The sequence below is a fragment of the Episyrphus balteatus genome, chromosome 1, assembly GCF_945859705.1.
Source record: "Episyrphus balteatus chromosome 1, idEpiBalt1.1, whole genome shotgun sequence".
In the NCBI taxonomy this organism is placed as follows: domain Eukaryota; kingdom Metazoa; phylum Arthropoda; class Insecta; order Diptera; family Syrphidae; genus Episyrphus; species Episyrphus balteatus.
In genome coordinates, this window is record NC_079134.1 from 44888512 (window position 1) to 44913975 (window position 25464).

The 25464-nt window shown below is 30.6% G+C and overlaps 1 protein-coding gene across 1 annotated transcript; it reads left to right on the forward strand.

Moving 5' to 3' along the window:
• The first annotated feature begins 7865 nt into the window (after positions 1-7865).
• LOC129905363 (uncharacterized) lies at positions 7866-12423 on the forward strand. Its single transcript, XM_055980835.1, has 5 exons — positions 7866-9165; positions 9232-9360; positions 9425-9574; positions 11994-12101; positions 12172-12423. The coding sequence occupies exons 1-5, from the start codon at positions 8874-8876 to the stop codon at positions 12378-12380; spliced, it is 888 nt and encodes a 295-aa protein (XP_055836810.1). The 5' UTR covers positions 7866-8873; the 3' UTR covers positions 12381-12423.
• Positions 12424-25464: the final 13041 nt, after the last annotated feature.

Here is a 25464-nt window from a genome sequence, read left to right on the forward strand (position 1 = left end):
TTTTCTTGTTTTTCATGACATCGTTTGTATTTTTATCTTGTTTATTCTTATATTGTTCATGTTGAGCTCCTCGAATTTTTCTTTTTTTCAGCTAATAACATTTTCGTTTCCACCTGTATCTAAACTTTCTCATTTCAGCGAATTATTACCTATTGAGATAACTTTTTGTATTGACTCAAGTGCAGTGACCATAATTGGTATATCTCCTTCATGTTTCTCAAGCATATCTACCGTTCCTGTTTTTTTAGTACACTGAAAATAATAAATTTCGTAAAATTACGAAAATTGTTTCATACACTACATTTTCGTTGGCCCAACGAAACTTTCGTTGGCTCAACGAAAATATGTAATTTTTCGTAATATGAAAACCTTCATCAATTAATGAAAACGTTTCATACACTTTTTCTCCCCTTTTAGTGCCAAAAAATCCAATTCAATGAAAAGATTCATCAATTAACGAAAAATTTCATACTCATTTTGAAGAACAAAAATAAGAACTTTTTCGTTACTTTATCAAAGTTTTAATTAAGTAACGAAAAAATTCATTAACTTATGAAATTCAACATTAACTAACGAAAATCTTCATAAGCTTATGAAAATTCTTCATATACTAATGAAATATTACATTGGCTTATGAAAAAATACATCCAGTTAACGAAAAAATATCGTTGCCGGGTGCATTTCTGTTTTATGGACTAAAAATTTAATCTTGCTGGATATAGTTCACATTAGGTTTTTGTTTAAAAATCTATGTAAGTTGAGCTGAATATAAAAAATATTTGCGTTTTGACAAGGTGTCTCACGGATAAGTCAAGTGAGCTCTACCGGGTCGAAACGCCAATTTTTTGTTTGGACTGTTAATAATTTAACAAGTCCAATAAATATATACCTACTATAATCTTAAAAAAAAAATTATTAATACAACGAAAAGTTTCGTTAGCTAACGAATATTTTTTCGTAATTTAATTAAAATATTCATAAAATTTACGAAAAAATTCGTTAGCTAACGAAAGTTCTTTCATAAATTAATCAAAAAATACATAAAAATATCACCGTGTTTAATTAAATTTTACGTTAATTGATGAAAAACATTCGTAAAGTGATGTAAAAATTCATTAATTCGCGATCGAAAATTTTAATGAAAAATTTCATTAAAATACAACAGTTTTCGTTAGTTGATGAAGTTCTTCATTAACGTATGAAAGCCATTTCGTTGAGCCAATTAAATTTTTCACCGGCTGAAAATTAATTAAATTTTCGTTGGCTCAACGAATTTTTTCGTTGTATTTACGTAAGGATTTGGTTCAGTGTAGGTGTATTTTGAAGATAGAGGTGGAGGTTTGAGAATCATTTTTACTCAAAATAGTTATTTTTCATCACCTCCCCAAAATTCTATGTAAAAAAATCTCCTGCATGGTTTTTTCGGAGACTGCGGAGTCGAATGTTCGTTTCGGGGACGGAAATGACCACCAAAAGTGCTTGCTTAATAAATTGCACAAGACGGACGAATTGCGATAGAGAATGAGAATTGCAGTGACGACTTTCTTGTTGCAGTTCTGGGTACGACAAAGGAATATCTCCGATTCTTAAAAAGGAGCAGTGGCATGCTTGCTATCAGCTTGGCTTAGCTTGAATAATAGTTGAAAGAATTATTTCCTTCAGAAAACAAAAAAAAATCATTCCTTTTCGTGACTATAGATTGCGAATCACCATTCGTCACTTTTCGATTCCTTAATCTGTGATTTAAATATACCTACAAAGTCACCTGTACTGTATTATCATAAAATTAATAATTACCTCCGCTCTATACTTCTTTTTATTTCTTCAAGCTTTTTTTGTTGTTCAGGAAATCCTGTAGGTAACCGCGGATGTCGGCCTTTTCACTAGATTGGGCAATGTACTTGAAAATTTCTTATTTTAATACAAATAGGTCCTTTTTTATCGTAATTTTCATCAGTATCAATTTTATTTTTATTTATTTTTCCTACATAATACTGAATACAACTAAATCCTGTATCGAGGCATAACAAAAAATGTTTGATGTTTTTTTTTTATAAATAAGAACTGGTATGTACTAGGACTAGGAAGATCTTGAATATTAACAACGTAGATTTAATCGTTCTTCTGAACTTCATAAGAATAATATGAGTATTGAAATTGATAGTAAATAACAAACTTATAAACCCTAGATGGTTATGCTTCGTCGAATCGACGAAGACATTTTTCAAATTTTGAAATTTCCCTAAAAACATCCCTAAATAATTTTAATTTTAAGTGAGGAAAACATTGTGATATCTGCAAAAAATGTAAGTTTTTCTTTAGAAAATATGTTGAAAGGTTTTAATGCGAAATTTCAAAATCAAATCCACCATAGTTTGAGTAGAGCGTAGGTTTTAAGATGGGCTTCGTCGATTCGACGAAGGATAACTTTAGTGTGCGTTAAATAAGCATAACCTTCCAGGGTAAATTAAAAATAATATTTCACTTTCAGTTTTATAAATGCTATATATGTATATGACTCCAAAAATTGGAAGATTTTTTTTCATGTAAAATAACAGAATTTTCAGTATATTCAGTTCCCGAAATATTTACCCACAAAATATTTGAAATATAACTTAAAGTATAATTATTTCTGAAGTAAATTAAATAAATCATTTCTTTTACATGTTTAGAAATTCCAATTTCAATATTTTCAAATAAGTTACAAGAATTTACAAGTGAATATAATTATTTTAAGTGATTCTTAATAGTTAATGTAAGTATAATATTTATACGATTCGCTGCCGCCATTTTACCATCCCTTTGTCTCGATTTATAGCGCAATAAAGAAAATCTAGTAAATTGGTTATTGGTATGGTGAAATATTTAGAATTCACTAAAATATTGAAGATTGGAGAATTGCTAAAAACAAGGTGGGTTTTCATATTACTGTCACGAAAAGAGTTAAGTGACAAATTAACATTTGGCTCGTCCCTAGACACTTGAAGAAGTTTATGATTGTTTCAAAACTGCATCCCTTTCATCTTTGGATTTTACAAAACCCACAATTTTGCTCTCTCTGAATACCGATTACAGACAATGCTTTTCGTTTCATCGAAGTAATGATATCCATTTGTCGGATTTGTCCTTTTTGAACTACTTTATTAAGTACTCCAAAAAACAATACTCTTTAGATACTCTACAGATTCAAGGAGTTTATCGTGAATGTAAACACGTCGCGATAGATAACATAACATAATTGTAAAGACGGCGTCGTTATTTTACAAAGAAGTTCTGCATTTGTTGCGGAATTCCTCCTCAAAAAAATTTTATGAACTCCTGGTGATGTTATCTCCAACTCTTTTAATAATTTTACCTGAGAACGAGTACCTATTACGTTTATAAAGCCAGTCCTTCATCCATTTTCTTTTTTTAATTGTTGTGTTTCTTTTTTCACACACATAAATATACTTGTTTTTTTTTTTTGTATGCCTTTTAACTAATAATATAATTTCTCTAATTTTTTTTTTGTTTGCACTTATAATAATAATAATGTATACAATATATTTACTAACAAATAAGCACAACGAACACTTGATAACACTGGGATTGGGAATAAAACATGTAAGATGAGTAAGGGAACACGGGGGATAAATTTCACTAGGTTAGGTAGAGCTGATGACGATGATTCTATAAAATCCAGGTAAGTATATTTGTTTATTTTTTTTTTTTTTTTCAGGGTTCTGGTAAGGTAAGTATAAAGTTTAGGTTTCTTTTTTTTATAATTTCGCAAACGCACTCTTTGACTGATACCCACTGAGTGACTTGTTTCTCACTCTCCCACTACATAGGTCATGGTCATGGCTTAACTGGACTGTCGCCTCATGAGTCATGACCTAGCCTACACTTTAACGTACCTACAGGCTTGGATTATATTTTAATCACGCCACTTTAGCTAGCCGTGTCAAACCTTTAAAGAACATCTTGTACATACTCCATTTTGAGTACATGTTACAAAATGTAAGATAAAAAAAAATGTATGTGCCGTTTGCTTTCCAATGGCGTGTTGTTTTTTTTATGTACTAAGTATTTTGAATTATTTTAAAGGTTTGACCACACCGGACCGAAGGGTATATGCGGTACCAGTACGAGTAATTGTATGAAAAAAATTCCAAACTGGAACAACAACGTTTAGGTGTGGAATATTTTTCATACAGTTACCTGTACCGCATATACCCTTCGGTTTGGTCAAGCCCTAAGAGTTATTGAATTTTAATTATAGTCTGGGGACTAATGTTGATTTTTTTATTTATTTATATGAATTTTTATTAAGTACATTTTTAAAATGCACTTTTTTCAGGCAAGGGGTACACCTTGACTTTTTTTCGAAAATCTGAAAAAAAAAAAAAATAAATTTGTAATTTTTTTACCAAAATGTATAGGACCGTTTATTGTGCACTCATATCTGTAAATCAAAACTTGTTTCGAGACTTTGGAAAAAAAATGTTTCCAGATATCAGCTTTTAACAACCTTCATTCCATACCAAATATCTAATATTGTCACATACAGCCATAGCCAAAAGTATTAGGCACTCCAAAAAAATGCTTTTTTTAATACTGGAAGCACGGATTTGTTTCATCTTCCATTTTTTTTTAGCTGAAATTAGTCATATTGCACGTGGGTGTCTTAAATATATGCAACTTTAACAATTTATTCATTGGTTCTCATATTGTTTGAATGTGGCTTAGGGCCGATTTTACCATTTTTATCACTAATTTTTTAAATTAGTCGGGAAGAATGAAACCCTAAGTCTTAATTTTTCCTCCCGAACAAAAGGAAATCATGCTTCTTCTTCAGCACCAAATTTCTTTGGAATATATTGTTGCAAAAAGCAGATAGAAGGATTTGAACACAAGTAGTTTTTCTCAGCGCACTCTCACTATATCTCGAAGGAAATTACTGCAAGTTCTTGTTTTCAGGTGAACGAGACCATGACGCAGCATTATACGGAAGCCTTCTTACTGTGAATACTTCAAGTTTTGTACAATTTGCTTCAGTTACTTCCAGTATTCAAAAAATTTTTTTTTGGGGTGCCTAGTACTTTTGGCCAAGGCTGTAGTTTACTAGTGGTTCAGAGGTCTCAAAATATAAGCTTCAGTCATTAAACATATAAATTCGAGACCTACTTCATTGACTTAGTCTCAAACCTCAAGATTCTCAATAAAAGTTATAATTATATAAACTTTCCATTGTTCGTTAATTTGGCTTAAAATTTGATACCACCGTGTTTTTTTTTCTCTTCATAGTTTTTGCACGACATGACACTCTATTCAAACGAATAACAACCGAACAAAACTTGTTTTCTTCTAACATCATTACTCTCTTTCAGTGCATAACCCAGATTGAGTTATTTTTATCTGTAAACTTTGTCCAGAACTAATTAAAGTAATTACTTAAGTATCTTCCCATAAAAAAAAGAAAAAAAATAATATTAAAACTATGTTTACGTATGTCCGTACACAGTGCAAAGTGTAAACTCTTCCCCAAAATGAAGTTGCCACTAAGAAAACATCAACAACATAACAGCAAACAACAACAACAACTATAGCGTAATGTTTTGCTATCGCGAAGCAGAAGAGCCTTGACAACGAAAATTCCGTCAGGATTTAATGCTTCTAATTGTAGATGCGGAACACACAATTCGTTTTAAGTTTTAAAATTGCACTATGACTCAAAGGACACAAACACAAACAACAACATCAACACCAACAAACAGATTTTGCATGCAAAAAATATCATTAAAAAAAAAAAGAAGAAAAAAAAAAAAAAGAAATTAAACCTTGCCTCCTTGCTCGCATATGCACAAACTACGACGACAAATAATTCTGCACAGAAAAGGAAGACATGACCCAGAGAGTAATATTACCATAAGTTGTAAATTTGTTTGTACGATTTGTACCAAGTGGAGTACGATGCTTTTTCATGGTGGTGGTTATATGATGCACCATGCTTCTGGATTAGCCTGCTATCACTTGATGGTGTAATGCAGGTAAGGTGGATTTCGCCAATGTTAACATAAATGAACCACAAGTGATGCTTTCATTATTTCATACAATTTGCCGTCAAAAAATGTCTAAAGTTGGATTATATTGGCACCAAGGTTTCTAAAATTACTTCAGTGTTCTAAATATTGTTCCAAAAAATTGAGGTCCTAAAATTTGTATTTTTAAAGATATCGCTTTGTAAACATTTTTTTCAAAAAACTAAAAAAACAACTTTTCCAATCATTATTTTCCAAATTTTTTTTTCAGAAATCGAATATTTAACCATACATACATATTTGGAGTGATCAATGTTCTACAGTAAGAGTATCAACTCGAAAATGCACTTTCAAAATAAATCGTGATGTTTTCACATTTTCAAAAATTTCCATAGGCCCCCCTTTTTCGAATAATAAAATTCCAAAAGTTGCTCCAAGTTGAAAATTAATATTTCTTAAGTCAAACCAAAAATCGTTAGCAAAAACAAACAACTAGGCATTTAAACTAACAAAAAACGATTTTAGTAAACTCTTGCCCCAATTTTGCCCCCCTTTTGAAAATTTTAAGATCCAAAAATTAAAACAAATTAGTCTTCTGATTTTCCTTAACGTATTAAAATATAATATGTTTCAAAGATATATTAACCCCCTAAAATTATAAAAAAAAACTCCCCACCACCACCCAAATTCGAAAACCGAAAATCCAAAAACGCACACACATGTATTATTATAAAAACCAAAATGTTCCCAACTTTTATCAAAAAATAATGAAAAATATAGATTTTAGAGCAAAAAAACTATTTTTACGATATTACAAAAAAGTTCTTATTGAATATTTTATATATAAAAAATTAAAAAACAATAAATTGTGATAATAAAATATTATAGTGAGAACAATGTTCTACAGTAAGAGTATCAACTCGAAAATGCACTTTCAAAATAAATCGTGATGTTTTCACATTTTCAAAAATTTCCATAGGCCCCCCTTTTTCGAATAATAAAATTCCAAAAGTTGCTCCAAGTTGAAAATTAATATTTCTTAAGTCAAACCAAAAATCGTTAGCAAAAACAAACAACTAGGCATTTAAACTAACAAAAAACGATTTTAGTAAACTCTTGCCCCAATTTTGCCCCCCTTTTGAAAATTTTAAGATCCAAAAATTAAAACAAATTAGTCTTCTGATTTTCCTTAACGTATTAAAATATAATATGTTTCAAAGATATATTAACCCCCTAAAATTATAAAAAAAAACTCCCCACCACCACCCAAATTCGAAAACCGAAAATCCAAAAACGCACACACATGTATTATTATAAAAACCAAAATGTTCCCAACTTTTATCAAAAAATAATGAAAAATATAGATTTTAGAGCAAAAAAACTATTTTTACGATATTACAAAAAAGTTCTTATTGAATATTTTATATATAAAAAATTAAAAAACAATAAATTGTGATAATAAAATATTATAGTCCCTTACTATTAAATTAAAATAACCTGTTTCAATTGCAGTTGTACCGCAAACAACCAACCATCAAAACCTAAATAAAAAAAAAATATGCAACAGGTACCTATAGGGCGTAGAAATTGGAAGTGGTTGTTTTCATTGTTCAAACTGTTCATGATTTTTCGATCACGTTCGATCACTTCGATCACTTTCGATCATTTCGAGTAAAGCCTAGTATTTATGAACAGTCGATCTGCTTACGAGTAATTTTGTCCGTGGTTATTGAGGATCGAGTATACTCATGAGTTCAAACAATTTGTATGGTTTTGTTTGTGAGTATTTTTGTTTATGAGTAAGATGATTTACGATACGAGTATAGAGAAAAAACGATCGAGCACGAACGATCATTTTAAAAAATTGAAATTGTTCGAACAGGTTCGAACATACTCATTTGGATCTCTGGTCCACACCTCGCACCAAACGTCAAACGTCATTTCTCATTTGACCCATCGACAAATGATACCAAGATTGAAATCTGGAAACTGAGCTGTCAGATTACTTTTGCCTACAAGCTGCGAGGTGTGGTGAATGTATTGAATCTATCTATGTGTTCGTGTTAACGTCATTTACCATCGTGGTGGCTTTCACATATATTCACAGACAACACTGTAAAAGTGTTAACAAAAGGGTTTTGGGGGAAGAGACGTACGAAAGTTTCCAGTCTTGGTTTAGTTTATCGATGAGTATCACGCTGCAGACGTTCTTTTCACTGGATTCACGCAGAACTGGAGTGCCCCGAGTGAATATGAATAATAATAAAAATGAGAGACAAGAAGAAGAGCAAGGGACATCTATTTACTGTTGGTTTAGAACAATTAAAGGAAAATAAAACAGTTTTTGGTTGGGTTGAAGGAAGAAAAGAAAAAAAAAAAAATACGAATGAGGTTTTTATTTTGTTTGCTTATTCTTACACTTGTGGTTAGTCGCTTTTTGCAACTAAAAGTAAAGCATGCTTTCCCGTTTTAGCTCTTGATAAATTCTCGCCAGTTGGCGAGATTAGAATCGATTTTTTTCTGTATGTGAACACATGGCGCAATAAATAATGAAATGCTTAAAGAAAAAAAAAAAGAAAAATTAAGTGTACCTAACATTCAAACTTTCTGCGGTTATGTGATATGTAAAAACAATTTGCAGAGTATCTATGAAAGCCAACCGCAGATTTTGATATCAGCAAATAATAGAATAATCTTCTTATCAAACGAAGGCCAAGTAGTATTTAAAGTCTGCAGCTAAAAGTTTGTATTAGAGTTAATTCGGTCGCAGACCAGTCAAGTTCAAATTGATGATTTAAGCAGTCATTCAAAATCATAACCTACAGTCTAGTTGACAACACGTTTAAAAAAAACATGAAGATATATCAAATCATAACATTATTTGCTATTTTATTCGGATTTGATATTGGTGATGCGAATAAATTTAATATAAGTTATTCACATTTGGACACTTGTAAGGAGTACACTATTTTATCTTTACACCGTAAGTACAAGGATTACTTCCAAATAAGCTCTATGAAGAATCGTGAGCTAGAAGATAACCAGCGATTACATTTGAAATTCTACGTAATGACTCAAAAAGATGCACACATATTATTATCGGAGTTTGAAAATCAATCATATTCAGATCCTGTTTATGAAATTGGTAAAATGTCGATGTTATCTTTTTTTTTAATTCAAATTGATATATTCTATTCATATTATTTTCTAGTTTTTGGTGGTTATAATAATACTCGGTCTCACATAAGTTTACAAAATGAAAATACTGTATCTATTTTCACGACTCCCAACCTGTTATCGACTTTTGATCCAATGCCAATTGAAATAATTCAAACAAATGGTGGGCTTAGTTTACCAAGATGTTAGAGTGAACTATACTAAATGTAATTTTGTATTTATTTTAGATGGCCAGTTAATGGTTAATATTCCTGGTTTTGCTGAACCCTTATTAACTTATTCAGATACAAGTCCTTTGAGCATTCGTTTTGTTAGCTTAACTTCTTGGCGAGAAACTTCAGCAAAATGGTTCTACGATTGCAAGTTGGAAGAATTGAGTGAGTACCTATAAGAGATTATTTAAGATCTCGATGGCGACGCTATTCTTCTTAGATAATGGCTCTCCATTAGAACTAGGTCGCTGTGCAATAATTTTGAATCATTAAGTCATCCATTCTTATATTTTATACAATAATCTTTTGATTTTCATAAAAGAGGAGATTTTAACTTCTTATTCTTATCAGAAAAAAATTTACAACTAAGCAATCGTTCTTCAATGGTTTTTTTTTTGTTTTCTGGTGGGTTTCATATTTACATTTAATTTTAAGGTTGCTTTTTGAATTCGTTGTTTTCAGAAGTTTTTGAGAGTGTAGATAACACTGTGGTTGTCTGTAAAGTCGGTTTACGGACGAAAATTTTACGTGATTACGTCATAAGAAAACAGGTTGTGTTCTTTTGTTAAAAAAAAAAATGATCTTTCCTCATTATATCAATTTTTTATACATATGCAAATCTTACAAAATAATTACGCGATTAAAAGGTATAATATTTCCTCTAAGGAATAAAGTCATAATTAAATTTTTACAATGCGTAAAAAGTATAAAAACAATAATTTTTCATGAAAAAGCAAAAAAAATCATATATTTTCTCTTCTACACCATTAAATCAATTTTTTTATCTACACGCTATAATACATTTTATATCATCTGAAAGCTTATTATTTCAGCTCATATTATTTATATCGACCATGTCTGTGCAACATCTACAAAAAGAGCTAGAATTTTTTAAACCCAATCAGTTTTCATCAAAAAAAAACCAAAAATATCAATCTTTTTTATCTTTTCATGCCATTAAATCAATCATTTCTCCGACAACTTTATATCATAAGAAAGCTTATTATTTCACATTTAATATAACGCTTCAATTATATTTTTTCGATGTCTGCAAAAAAAGTAAGAATTTTTTTAAGCCAACCATGTCGAAATTTCAAACAACCACAATGGTCATAGGAACAGATCTCCACAGGTGTTTTGAGGTATTTCTGAAGTTTTTTTTTAAATTAACATTGTGTAGCTTGTAGTAAATGTACCGTTATGTGTGATATATCAAATAAAAAGGTTATATTATCAGCATGCTAAAAAAGTTAAATCAAATTTTTATCTGTTCTAGATCAAAAGAAAGAACGTGTTGAAAAATAGGACTTTATTTTACCGTTATCTCAAAATTGTGACTACAAAATTTGATTGAAATTTTCCACAAATATAGTTCTGCCTATTCTATATCTACGGAATGAATTCATTTATCTTAATACAGTCAAATAAGGTGAAAAAAGGGGTAGACCTAGGACTGAATGCTAATAGAAATTTTGTTTTGGCATTCTATAACATACCTCAAAAGTCTAGAAAAATCTCATGTCCGCAAGTCGCGATTTTCAAGGTCAAAGCGCGAAATGGAGATTTTCAAAATTAGCAAAAATAGACAATGGTGTTATACACGCATATGATACATGATATCAAGGTATTTTTACTTGCGATATAGGTACTATATATCAAGTTATGCATTCGTACAAAAAAAAAAGTTGAGATAACATTTTTCCATGACATTACGATGGTAGAGAATGCCAAAAAAGTGGGTCCCGGAAGTCCGTCTGTCTGTCTGTCAGTCTGTCTGTCTGTCTGTATAAGGAGCTACAGCCTAAACGGATGGACCGATTAATGTCAAACTTGGTATGAAGCGTTATTTGGCGACTCTCCAGAGGGGTTTTTGGAATAAATTTTTTTGGACCAAAAATAGCGGTACTTGTCATATACCGATTTAAGTAAAATTGATATATCTCGAAAACGGCTCTAACGATTTTGTTTAAAAAATTCAAATGTTAGTTTTAAGCTAAGGTCTATCTTTCAATGAAAAAATCAAGTTATTTGCATTTTTTTTTGCATATTTTGGAAATAAATGCATGTTTATAGTGCTTATTTTCCTAAAAATTGTCAAAAATAACGATATTAAACACTTAATTTTACACTTTACACATACACACTATTTTTTACTTAAAATGACTGAAAGTCAATTGGAAAAAGTCAAAAACTCAAGCAAATTCTGTGCAAAACTGACAAACCAACCTTGTCTAAACTCATAAAAAAATTAAATCTAACACGATCAAATGATAAATTGGATTATTTAAGAGTGAATTTTGGGCAAAGTTAGATTTTTGAACTCGGAAATGGTTTCGTAAAAAGATTTTCATAAAAGTTGCGTAAAATGTTTTTTAAAATTTTAAAGAAATATAATTATATTTTATAAATTCAAATAATTTGTTGGTGTTGCCGCGTCATATGTAACCCAAACTTTTGTAGATGCCACCCCAAAATTTTTAATATTGTAGAGTAAAAATCGTCATCAAAATTCTATAAGTCTTAGATTTAACGCACATGATTCTGTATAACTTAAAAATTAATTATGTCTTTTATTATAAAATAGCAAAATCGGAGAAACGTCAGCCTGATCAGAATACAGTAAAAAATAAATTCAAGAAGCCTGCGACCCAAGTAAATCCTGTTGATAGCCCTAACAAATCCGATTCTTTTGGTAAGCATAGCATTATTTATTTCTGTTATAAAGCATCCAATAATAATATATTATTTTCCACTACAACAAGTCATGGATAAAAATAAAACACATTCAAAAATTGAAATTGAAACAAAAGTGCAGCAGTGTGAAAACATATTAAAAGAATTAAGCAACCACTTTAAATCTATATTTTTGTTGCTAGTTGCTTTGATTGGAGTCGGAATTTGTATGTTTGTTTACTATAAACATAGAAATGTCTGTTGCCAGAGAATTTTAGAGGCAAGGAGCCGAATTTAAGACGTCTTGGAGCCAAAAATCGCCAATTTCGAAAATTGTTCATAAAAACTCATATATATTTTTATTTTTTTTTTTCATCATTTTTTTTTTTTTTTCAAACTTCAAATTAACTTAGAATTATGATTACATAAACAAAAAATAAAAAAGGAATAATTATTAATACTTTGTATTAAATTTTATTTATCAGATTATTTAGAAGAGCCCTAGAACAACGTGGAACAAGTTTTGGATTTTTATAATTCGAAAAGGATGAGCCAGAATTTTTTTTTTTTGTTATACAGGGTGTCCCAAAAGTAATGGATCAAACGAAATATGCTGATAGGCCAACTTTAGGGCTCTCAGAATTTGGTAACTTGTTCATCCCAAATCCTTACGGTTTTTGATTTAATGCAGTTTTTGTGAAATTTCGAAAAATCCCGACTTGGCAACAGTATTTTGCTTCCTCCGCTCATAATTGATTTTTGTGTTTTACAATTCTTTCTCTAAAACATTGCCAAATAATAAGAAATAACTAATTAATCAAAATATTTCTTATTTCATACGCCATTTTGATGCAAATTTATTAACAGTTCCATGTTTAATAAAAACTCAATTTCGTAGGATTATTTCAGAGCATCATCCCGAAAAAAATTTGTATGGTGTGACACTGGTTTATTACTTTAAAAACTTGCCGTGTTATTGCAGTTTTCAAAAATGTATACAAGTTTCCAAAGATGAAACTAGAACGAAAGTTATTACAATTTGAATGCAAAAAAACAGGGGTTTTCAGAGCAAAATAACAAACAAAAAGCGAGGCTTTTATTCAAAAGGAAATAAACAAACAACAGCCGAGAAAATGTGTTTATTTTTCTTTGTTATTTTGCTCTGAAAAGCCCTGTTTTGTTGAATTTAAATTGTAATATCTTTCGTTCTAACTTCAACTTTGAAGACTTTTATACATTTTTGAAAACTGCAATAACACGGCAAGTTTTTAAAGCAATAAACCAGTGTCACACCATACAAATTTTTTTCAAGGTGTTATTCTGAAATAAAAGTATGAAATTGAGTTTTATAAAACATGGAACTGTTAATAAATTTGCATCAAAATGGCGTATGAAATAAGAAATATTTTGATTAATTAGTTATTTCTTATTATTTGGCAATGTTTTAGTGAAAGAATTGTAAAAAACAAAAATCAATTATGAGCGGAGGAAGCAAAATACTGTTGCCAAGTCGGGATTTTTCGAAATTTCACAAAAACTGCATTAAATCGAAAACCGTAAGGATTTGGGATGAACAAGTTACCAAATTCTGAGAGCCCTAAAGTTGGCCTATCAGCATATTTCGTTTGATCCATTACTTTTGGGACACCCTGTATATCTTTGAAACATATTATATTTTAATACGTTAATGAAAATCAGGAGACTAATTTGTTTTAATTTTTGAATCTTAAAATTTTCAAAAAGGGGGCAAAATTCGGGAAAGAGTTTACTAAAATCGTTTTTTGTTAGCTTAAATGCCTAGTTGTATGTTTTTCCTGATTTTTGGTTTGACTTAAGAAATATTAATGTTCAACTTGGAACAACTTTTGGAATTTTATTTTTCGAAAAAGGGGGGCCTATGGAAAATTTTGAAAATGTGAAAACTTCACGATTTATTTTGAAAGTGCATTTTCGAGTTGATACTCTTACTGTAGAACACTGAAACTCACTCCAAATATGTATGCAGGGGCGGATCCAGGATTTTTTTCTGGGGGGGGGGCACAAGGGACGGATTGGCAAAAAAAAAACAGCAATAACAGTTAGAAATAAAGTGAAGTACCATACGACTGACTAACAAGCAGAAAATTTTGACGACCCACAGTGGTCTAAAACCTGGCCAAAAATATTTAGGCACATTTCCCACATCAAATAGGTACCAAATGACCAAAAAGTTATTCGGAAGGAAAAATTTTCATTTTCTTGTTACAGTAAAAGCCACTTAAGTGCTAACCCTCTTACTCCTGGATTAGCCGGAAGAAAAAAAAAATATAAAAAACCAGAAAATGCACGTACAATTCTGTGCTATATTAAAGTTAGTAATCTATTCTTTATTTAATTTTTTGACTTAAGTTGTTTGACCAAATAGTTTTTGAGAAATTAAGTTTTAAAGATGAAATTTTGAAAAAAAAAAAATTTTTACGTTTTTTAATTGATTTTGTATAAAATTTTGCAATATTATGGACATAATTATACCATTAGTTAATGACCTAGTAGTTTTTAGTCAAATACTACAGACTTCATTCTAATAAATATTAAAGTTCCTAAGAATAACAAAAAAAAACTGAATCATACTTTTTTGCCGGGAAACCCAGTTTAGTTTTTTTTTATTTGCATTAACCTTTTGTAACCCAAGGTCGTAAATTTAAAAATTAATAAGTCAATCGATTGGCCTTTATCTTTAATAAAACACGTATTTTTTAAAAAATTCCCCGTTTGGTTTACTAACAAAAACTATTTTTTTTCTGAATTTCGTAGTTTTTACACAAATTTGCTTATTTTCAAAAAAAAAAAACAACTTTCAACATTAACTGTCAATTAAAAACTATTGGTTAGAAAAAACTATTTATTAGAAATTTGAAGTACTATTTCGATAAAGCAATACTTAAAGATTATAATATTAGAAGCTTCAAAAGAAAAAAAAATAGTTTGTAGAGCTTTTATGCAATCTTTTTCGGTTTGTTACAGAAATGTCACATGGGGCTACAAGGGGTTAAATTGTTTTATACCTCAAGAATGTTGTGTTCAAATTGTTGGTCTCTTGGAGCCAAATTGACCAAGTTATGAGTATTTTAATACTTCCCTTAGGAACGTTTTAGTCTTTTAGTCCAGAGTTCAAAACTTTAAATCGTTATCCCCACAACTAATGTTTTCAACGCCGGTGCTCCTCATAACTTCAAAACTACTGCACCGATTTTTTTGAAATTTGGAACACTAGTTTTTTTTACATATTTTTAGAGGTATCCCTGGAGAAATTTTCTCAATAAAATAATATTTATAAAAATCTATAAGTAAGGGTCGCTTTTGAGGAGTTTTTTTTTCAAGGGGTCTTTATTTTCGGGGTGCAAACTTGGGCAAACTTCTGAAATGCAAGTTTGTTCTACATATCCAGCAGTTCTATAATATATAGTTTATGCAATTTTGTGACGTGTTCCGCTATTTTAAAAACACTAATGCTAAAAAAAAAACAACGAAAAAAGTGCAAATTTTTTAACCACTCTGTATGAAATAGAGTTGCATATACAATTATTTTTTATATCATTCAATGTCATTCGATGTCCATATCAAAATTTTTCACCAAAATCACTTTGAAAATTCACTTTTTTTTAAATCGAAAAAAAAAATTCGTGTGTACCCAACAAATAGCCGTTTATTTATTTGTGAGGTGGAGCTTTTCATGGGAAAGGGATGCAACAATCAACAAAATTCGCATTTTCAGCCAGAAATAGACAAGAGTTTCACTCAAGTTCTTTCTGTTATTATTCATATATTTTTAAAACTCTTATAGTTTGATTTCCTTTAAGTATGAACTTTAAGTTCTGGGGGGGGGGGGCACGTGCCCCCGTGCCCCCGTGCCCCCCCCCCCTGGATCCGCCTATGTATGTATGTATGGTTAAATATTCGATTTCTGAAAAAAAATTTGGAAAATAAAAATTGGAAAAGTTGTTATTTTAGTTTTTTGAAAAAATGTTTCCAAAGCGATATCTTTAAAAATACAAATTTTAGGACCTCAATTTTGTGGAACAATGTTAAGAACACTTTTTTTTAAAGCTAAAAAAAATATAAAAACTTAAAAAATTGAAAAACGGGGGGGCTAGAATTTTTTTGTTTTTGGCTCATAACTTGGAACAATGTTCGGAACAACTTTTTAAAACCGGAACAACTTTCAAAATTTCAATTTTCGAAAAAAAGGGGGTAGGGCAAAAACGGTTTTGTGGCTCTAAAACCTCCATTTTTGAAAATTTTTTTAAAAAAATTTGGAACAATCCGGAACAAATCGGGAACAATTAAGAAAAACTTTCAAAAAGAGATTATTTTTCGGTTTCAGAGAGTAAACTAAAACATTGAACTTGCAGTTGCAACTCTTTAATTCCCATGTCTGATTTTAAGAAAAAAAAACTAATTTTCCTACTTATGAGTAGGGTTAAAAAGTTACATTTTACCCACATGTGAGGGGAATATGCCACTTCTGACGGGTGAATATACCGGCAGACATTAAGGCAGTATGTCCTTATTTAAGTTTAATCGCGTGAAACATCGGGTCCTTGTGCATCGATCTCTGTCTGTAGACGAACTAAGTTCAATAAAAAGACAATTGGATTCATATTTTCCTGAATATTTTCAAAAATTAATAAACAACTTGAGCGTCCGTGTGTCAGGTGAACCAAGCATTCCTGAGCGAACTGCATTGTCTGAATTGCCAATATGAGCTTTGTAGTGTAATATATTGAAATGTGGCATATTACCAAAACTGGCATATTCGCCCGACTTACCCTATAAATAGACCAATCATTTTTTTTTTTGAGGTGTCACCTTACAGGTACAAACTCAGTGTTGATTTATGAATTTTTGGTAAACCGTAGAGCTTCGAAACTTATAATCATTTATTTTGATTTTGTACACGTCGAAAATTGTGAGCGATGATTTTGTACCGCTTAAGAAATATTTTGTCTTTCATCGTCATTACGAGTCAAATCTTCTATAAAATTTTCAATTAACGCTTCTTTGTTCCGAAGTATTATTCTACACTTGTGAAATTCTCTTTAAAATTGCAATATTACAAGCGTATAGAAAGTACAGAAATTCAAACAGAAAGAGGAGCCACGCCAGATGCCAAGTAAAGGGTAGTCGCATTTCCTTTGAAAATGATGTTAGTGGAATTAACTGTGTATGTATATCCTACAATCTCTTACTGTGGCCACACTGTTATCCTGATATAAACGAGTGTCTATACCGGTTGTGTATACAACAGCAGCAATACACAACTTTGTCAAATGATACAAAATTCTACTTCTACTTCTACTACGGGCGCACGGTTAGTCGATGACGTTAGTAGAAGTACCCAAGTAAATGGATTACCAAACGGATACGACAGAAAACTGCGGAACTATTTCCAATTTGTAAACGGAAACAATTTCCTGATTAAAGATGGTGTATAGCAAACTGTGTACTAAGCCCTTATTATTATAGGTTACAACCGGAGAACTTCATTTCTATTTCTCTATATACGCGCTGCGCTGGTTGTACTTTAATGGTAGCTACGTGTGTCTATAATGTTAACTAGGGCAAAACTTCTCTCTTACCTCCAAACTGACGACGTTCATACTCACCTATACTTATACAATGCTCGCAGGTTTAAATGTCGAACTAAGCACAAATATGCTCTAAGGTCAATAAGACATTTGCATAGGTAACTCTATACCTACCTAGACCTACATTTACAGAAGTTTTCTGTTCAAGAGATTCGCCGAGAGTTTGCAACGCAACGCAAGTTCAAGTGAAATTTTGAAACTCATTTTATAAGAGGCCTCGAGAACAACAACTTGGTACGAGCTACGAGTATACAACGACTACGACTAAAGTGGTTTAGGTATATCATAAAGGAACATTAGCCCAGTAATTTAGCTTTTATGAGTAACTTATGAGGAGTAGACCCTAATAAAGTTGTACAACTGTTATAGCCGAAGCAGTGCTTCTGGGGATTGCATTAAACGCTTCGTGTACTAATAGCTTATAATGGGGGAAAATTTGCTTTTATGATTTTATAAATTTGTAGTAGGTAGTCCTCTCTAGAAGCTAATGGGAACTTTGTGAAACGTTTATATTAAAATGATTATAGGAAATCCTTAATTATTTTTTATGAGATGTATAAGCAATAATGGAATTATTGAAATTGTTATGGATCCTATCGGTGCGTGATGGCTATTTCAATATCCTTTAAAAAAAAAATTATTTCCAGGAATGTATCATCCTCGGCCATCAGGTGAATAAAAAGGGAGCTTAAAAAATTTTGTTGAACATAACGAGTAGATAAAAATGAAATCCATAATGAAATTATGTTTTTTCATTTTTATTTTTTTTTTAATCAGCTTACGGCTGAAAAATAAACACCGAGGTTTCTGGGAAATTGTGCTTTGAACCTTAAATTCAATCAAACTCTATAGATAGTTGTATAGGTATACACATGTAGCATTCAGGATGTATCGACTATTTATTTGCTTTTGTTGCTAGGCAAAATATAAAAAAAATTTTCTTTGCAATTTATTGTTCATCGAAATCTACAGCACGAAGCAAAAGAAAATAGGTTTTCTATATTTTAGGGGGTATAAGAGGGGCATTTGACATGACGGCGGGTAGTAGAAGCAGAGCCCGACTCAGGACAACACGACTTTGTACACCCCGACTCACGACAGCCCGATTCAACCCATAGCCCGACTCAAGATAGCCCGACTCATCGCAACTCGACTCAGGTAAGAACTCGACCTGAGTCGAGTTGTCGAGTTGTTATGAGTCGGGTTATCTTGAGTCGGGCTATGGGTTGAATCGGGCTGTCGTGAGTTGGGGTGTACAAAGTCGTGTTGTCCTGAGTCGGGCTATACCCTTCCCACGGTGGGTATGTCAGTCCTGACTACCTCGGAGATCGAAAATATTTTGAGGAATTTATGGGAATCTTTGAGAGTGTATATTTCACGTTTGGTAATTGTTTGAAAAATTTTGTTAATGTTATTTTGTTTATTTGAGTGTTGTTGTAAAACGTATAACAAAAAAAAATTAAACTTATAAAATTATATATGAGTTATTAAAATTTCTTTGATAAATGGCCAAAAAAAAAAAATTAATTTTTAAACTTAATTTAAAAAAAAAACATATAAAATCATATCGATAATTTTTTTATATTATTTTGCCTTAGGCCTATACTTAATATTGGCAAAGTTTGGTCTGCTTCTGTTTGCGATTACCAGAGATATTCACATTTATGTGCTACGAGTCAAGTACTCAAAATAATTAAGTTTTTGAGAAACATCTTCAAGGGGATCACAAAAATGAAAAAATCGATGTTTTTAATAATTTTTAGCCATACACAAGTAACAAAAAGCTGTTTATGTAATTAAAAATATTTTAAATATTGTTTTCAACAAGAAAAAAATTATATTTTTCTGCATACTAAATTTTTAATATAATTACTTGTGTATTATAGCGTATTTATCAAACTCGCCGATATAAGAATTTACGAAAATGCAAATAAAACGTTATTTCAAAATTTGAAAGCGATTGACAGAAAACTATTCGAGATTTGCTATGAAACGCAAATAAACATACGATTTTTTTGTATAGAGAAGATAAACAAAACAAGTTGACTTCAACTTAAGATTTCTCAAAGTAGAAAAAAGATATTGAAAAGATTTAAACGGGCTTTAAAAGAAAACATTTAGTTCTTTTAGAAACTGTTACAAATTTATTTAAAATAAATCACCACGTTCAAGAACATAACCTCAAAAACTGTTAAAAAACGACATTTCAGATTTTCTAACGGGAATATTTCAAAAACGTGATTATGATAGATAGACGAAAAGTATATTTTTGTTTACATATAAAAAAAAATTAATTTTGCTCACAAGTGGCTTCTTCAATAAATGTTAATTTCGTAAATTATACTAAAAAAAAAGTAATAGGTTGTTTAATTTGTAATTTTTTTTTCTATTCCTGCCATAAAAACACAAAAATAGATATTAAACTCCAAAAACTTAGCTGCAAGTATTTATGATAAACTTTTGTATGGGCTCGACACACTGAGTGACGGCGCACACTGGTAAAAAGGGATTTTTTAGGTGGACATTACTCATAAACTGCATTAAAATTGTAAATTATCTTCTTCAAGTGGTGAGCATATGTTTATTAACTGTAGAGGATTATTTTCTGCAGATTTTAATAATATTAGCTAGTTTCTACATTTCACTTTTACTCGAAATAGAATTGAAACATGTGTTTGAAAATTATCTTATTGATTTTATTTATTTTCGAAGTTATAACTAATAAAATAAACTATTGCTACCAGTAAACTCATTTACTCTACTTCTGCTTTGATATCAGCTGAAATGGTTTCGAATAGTTTTCGATAAGAAATTAACAAAATTGATCGAAAAATCTATTTTAATCGGATTTTCTTTTTTTATTTAATTTTAATTGATTTTTACCATAAAATTAGATAATGTTCTTCATGAATACCTAAAATACCACTTGCTTGAATTTTGATACATTATTGAAAAGGTATATATGAAGGTACCAGGTGCCTATATTTCTTAAATAGATAAAAAAATATTAAATTGGTTAAAAATTGACGAATCTGTAGTTTTATTTTCAATGTCGAAGTAAAGTCAAAATCGTGCTTTTTGAAATCATTTTGAATGTAATTCAAATATATACCAAAAGTTATGTTACTTAATAATTATAATCAAAACTACATATTTTTGAATAACCTAAATCCATTTGAGCTCATGCGCCGTTACTTGTGTCACTAAAATTTAAATCACACTCATGGGGAACCACAGCATAAAACTAGGCTGAATTTTGTTTTTCTTCTTTGGGCTTAAATGTCATATAACCCATTTCTCACCTAATTTTCATTATAAGTAGGTACATTAAAGGAAAACTGAAAAGTTCTCATCATCAAAACTTTTTAAAATAATCTGTTCATTCACATAGAGTTCCGGACATCAAAATCCTTTTCTTGAGCGGTTTGTTCTCTCCAGATTTTAATTAAATCATTCCCTAAAAATGAAATTTTCAAAGAAAATTTCCAATGTAGCACGCTTCTGGTTGTGTATGGCTTCAAATATTACCGGTGTGTAATCTATATGATTATTGATAATTGTTAACAAAAAATTCTTTAAGTGTTGCATATACACATATAGTGCTGACAACTGTTGACAAAAAAAAAATAAACTCGGTTGAAAACAAACAGAGCTAAAACACCCTATCTTAAAAAAAATTTGGATTATGTGCAAAGTCCTGGAATCATCTTTTGCTTTGAAAAGACTGCTCTGTTAAGCTGGAGAAATTGTCTCCAATGAAATAAATTGGGTGGTTTCATAGTTGTCAATCATTCCTTATAACTGTGTAAAGTCCAGTTTGTCTCTTAATTGCATTCAAATTTCAACCAAATGTCCAACTAGATGGAGCATTTTTACCACTTTTACAGTTAGTGTGTGGGATGTAGACTTTGAGAGTGTCCCAGCCATTTCTTTAAAACATCTGTCGATTTTTTTAAGCCCACAATGCGCGACTATGTGAACACTTTCTAGGCGCAGGCTGTGGTATCAGGAATAAAAAGATCCATTACCATACGATTGAATCTCCGCTTAGCTTTTACAACATCCCATTGGACTACTTTCCATTCATAAATCCTTCAATTGCATCATAAAGCCAAGGTTATGTTTATAATATTAAATCTAATCTAAAGTGCACTTAAATTTGTTAGAAACAAAAAAATATTAAAGCTAATTAATGCCTTTGGGAATATATACGTACAATTTACATATACAATTGAACCGCTTTGTTTCAAAGAATCTCACCATTATTGCAATTCATTGAAGTCATTAAGCCATTTAGCTATCCAATGTTACAAAATTATTGTGCTTTAATCCTCTTATAATGGTGTTATAATCCCAAACCTCCCAAATTATATCAAATTTATTATTTCAAATGTTTCTATATAATTTATAATGCATTTGTGTCAAAACAAAAATTCCCTTTTTGAATGAGTCAATGTCAATGTGAATGTGAAATTCGTGAAATTAATGCATCTGCAGGTCTGCATTCAACATATCTAATTTTGGTTTTGTCAAAGCGGCATCCATTTCAAAAACCAAATAAATGACATTTTGCCAATCAATTCACATAAACCAAATTCCATAATTATATAATTAAAATACTGTGTATACATAAAAATACATTCATATAGAATAGTTGCATTCTAAACACACACAACGATAGGAAAATTATTCCCATGGGTCGGAAATCAAAATTCCACCATGAATTTATTCATAAAATGGTTCAACGAATGTGTATAATAAGTTAGGTTAGGAATATCCTGGTGCATCAAGTGAACTTTAATAGTAAGCCACAGATGGCGCTTCCGTTGTGTCCTTTCGTTCGTTGGTCGGTCGCATTTATTTGTTAGATTGTGCTGAGTTTTTGAAATAAAAAAAAATTAAAATTTATAAAAAAAAAAATACAAAAAATTTTAAACTCCCTGATTTCAGGAATTGGATCGGTTATCGAACCACAGGATATATGCATTGCCGCGACCATCACAACCGGACATTTACGGCAGAGGTTGTGGTTGTAGATATTTCATGCTATCCAGCACAATTTGGTTTATATATTATTATTTGAATTTAGATTATGCATAAAGTTATCTATGCAAATAAGTACAACTAATACAAGGTTTTATTTTTTTTTTTTGAAACACATACATATTCATATATTCGTTGCATTATATTCATTATTAAACATAAAATTACCAAAAAAAAAATAGGTAGGTATATCACCAAGGACATGGCCTGGCAGGAATATTGAATATCAAATGTGTTCATTTTTCACTCGATTAAAATAATAATTTATGAATGTTGCATTCAAATCAAAAATATTGAATTTATTTAAACTAACAAATATTTATTTAGTTTTTGAAGTGTGGGATTTATTGAATTATCGTCATATAAATTAACCTCAAAAAGCCTGGGAAAATAACATATAAAATCTAAATGATCCAATGTTATAGATTTGTGCTTTTAAAGCGGCTTAATGCACAAGTAAATACATAAATCGATTCCGAAAATTCTATTCAAGTTGTTGCATTGATCTAAGGATAATATTAATTTTGAAATACTGGATATTTAAATGCATTAGTGGGGAGTGGCCATTGTAATCGATTCGATATATGAATATAATGTTTGATCCAATTAAAATTTTTAAATTTAGATTGGTTTTTAAATTATGACAAGTATGTAAGAAAACCACGTTAGTTTTTAAATAGACCAGGAGCTTTGTATGTGAAACATGTCAGTACTGAAAACATTGAGTCATATTAACATTTTCCAGGACAAGAAAAAGAATTTAACAAGCCTCCGATTTTTTTACAGTAAAACCTGTTGGAGACATTTGTTTAAGCTAACCTTAAGAAAGTCTAAAGCCGTTACAATGTGCCAGCGTGAATGTCTCCGAACAAAACAACAGGTCTTGGTTAAAAAAAAAAACTGAACAGTGTGTTTTAAAGAGAATTGAATTTTTTTTGGAAATATTGAAAGAACCTTAAAGAGTTTGTGACTATGCAATTATTCAAAAATAGAAACAGTTATTGTGAAGAAGGGTTGTAAGAATGCTTACGAGGTTGATCATGGCCATCAAGATTCCAATTACCGTAATGTAAACTGATTCTGACTGTACTTCCCCAATAATCATCTACCCTTTAAAAAAGGATCCCATTGTAGATTATCTCTTCCGTTCCAAAAGATTGGGGTTATTGGTCGAAGTGATACTGCCCGGCAGCGTTGCCGCGAAGAAAAAAGCAGAGAGGGCCATTTCGAATTTTTTTGAGGGCCATTTGACAAAATTGTGGGCCAAATATTTTACTAACAAAATTTTCCTAAAAACATAAAAATGCAATTTATTAAAAATTTTATTTATTCTTTTTTATTTGTTTAAAGCATTAATAGCCGATTTCATAAACATTTAACAGGCTTTTAATATTTTAAATGACGTTTTTGTATGGGACACAAAAAACGATAAATATTTAAAAGGGTTTTATTGGCCATACATTTGTTAAATCTTATTAGTTTACAAAATAAATTTAAAAAAAACACAGATGAACATTTTAAACTTTTACTTCACAGACATCTTTTAGCTTTGAGCCACTTATTAAAAATAAATAAATACAACTGACGTGAGAAAAATCAAATTACTAAACGAGATAAATTAATTAATTCAGTATACATAGGTACCTATTTATGTGTGGTGAATACACATTGTAGTTGCGATGCATAGCGATGATATATATTTAATTTTGTAAAGCCTTTTAATTATTACTAAGCACCATATGAAGATGAATCTACTTAAACTTGGATTCGTGGGCCATTTCTAATTGGCCCGGGCAAAGGGCCAAAATATAAGATAGGGGGCCAAATGGCCCGATCGGGCACTTTGTGGCAACGCTGCTGCCCGGATCCAAATTGCAAAGTTTCTTATTAGTCTAAAGGCAATGTGCTCAATCCTTTATTTACTTTCCTTATTTAATAAACCAACAAAACGAATAATATCGGGTTGATGGCCTAAAAAGTCACTTGACCTACAAAATAAGCACTTTATGTGACTAAACCAATTAAAAATAATATTTTTTGCTTTTTATCGTTATGCTACGAGAAATATTCAGCCAGCAGAAATTTCATCGTTTAGATCTTTTTAAAATGATTGGAAGAAACAAGAAAGGTGTTTTGGAGCCTAATAAAGCATTAACAAAATTTAATTGTAATTCAGTTTTGAAAACAGCAATTTCAAATTAAAAGTTCATTATCATCTCAAATGTATTAGTTGCCTGTGGCCAGAGTTGAGTAGTAATAATTTAATTCATAGGTACAACAGACGCATTAATTTTGTTATTAAGTCATTGTTAAAAACAATTAAATATTTTATATTATATTAAAAATAATTCCTGCAGCTCTTCGTAGAATATTTTGATATTCTATGTACTATACCTACAAAGTCACCATTTTGTAAGTACGCAATATTTGCTTTTTTAAAGGCACACCAGTTAAGAGGAATTTCGATTTTGAGTCTGCCTTTTTGAAGGCACAAAACCGGACACGAAAAACAGAAAGCAACCAAACTAACAACAAAATATCTAGGGTGCCATCACTTAACTTCGTATAATAACAATCGAGCAGTGGCGGCACCTGTTTTGGATCAATCGATCCATTAGAAACCTACGATTGAACCAAATTATATGCTGCCGATATTCGATTGTATCAAGGGCTGCATAATTGCAACATTTTTGCACATGGCATGCAGGAAAT

What these genes read in the sequence shown, in the direction of transcription:
- LOC129905363 (XM_055980835.1), top strand. Translation starts at nt 8,874, where the DNA reads ATGAAGATATATCAAATCATAACATTATTTGCTATTTTATTCGGATTT. An exon ending in TTGCAAGTTGGAAGAATTGA is followed by an intron (nt 9,575 to 11,993) that starts GTGAGTACCTAT and finishes ATTATAAAATAG; the next exon opens with CAAAATCGGAGAAACGTCAG. An exon ending in TAACAAATCCGATTCTTTTG is followed by an intron (nt 12,102 to 12,171) that starts GTAAGCATAGCA and finishes CACTACAACAAG; the next exon opens with TCATGGATAAAAATAAAACA.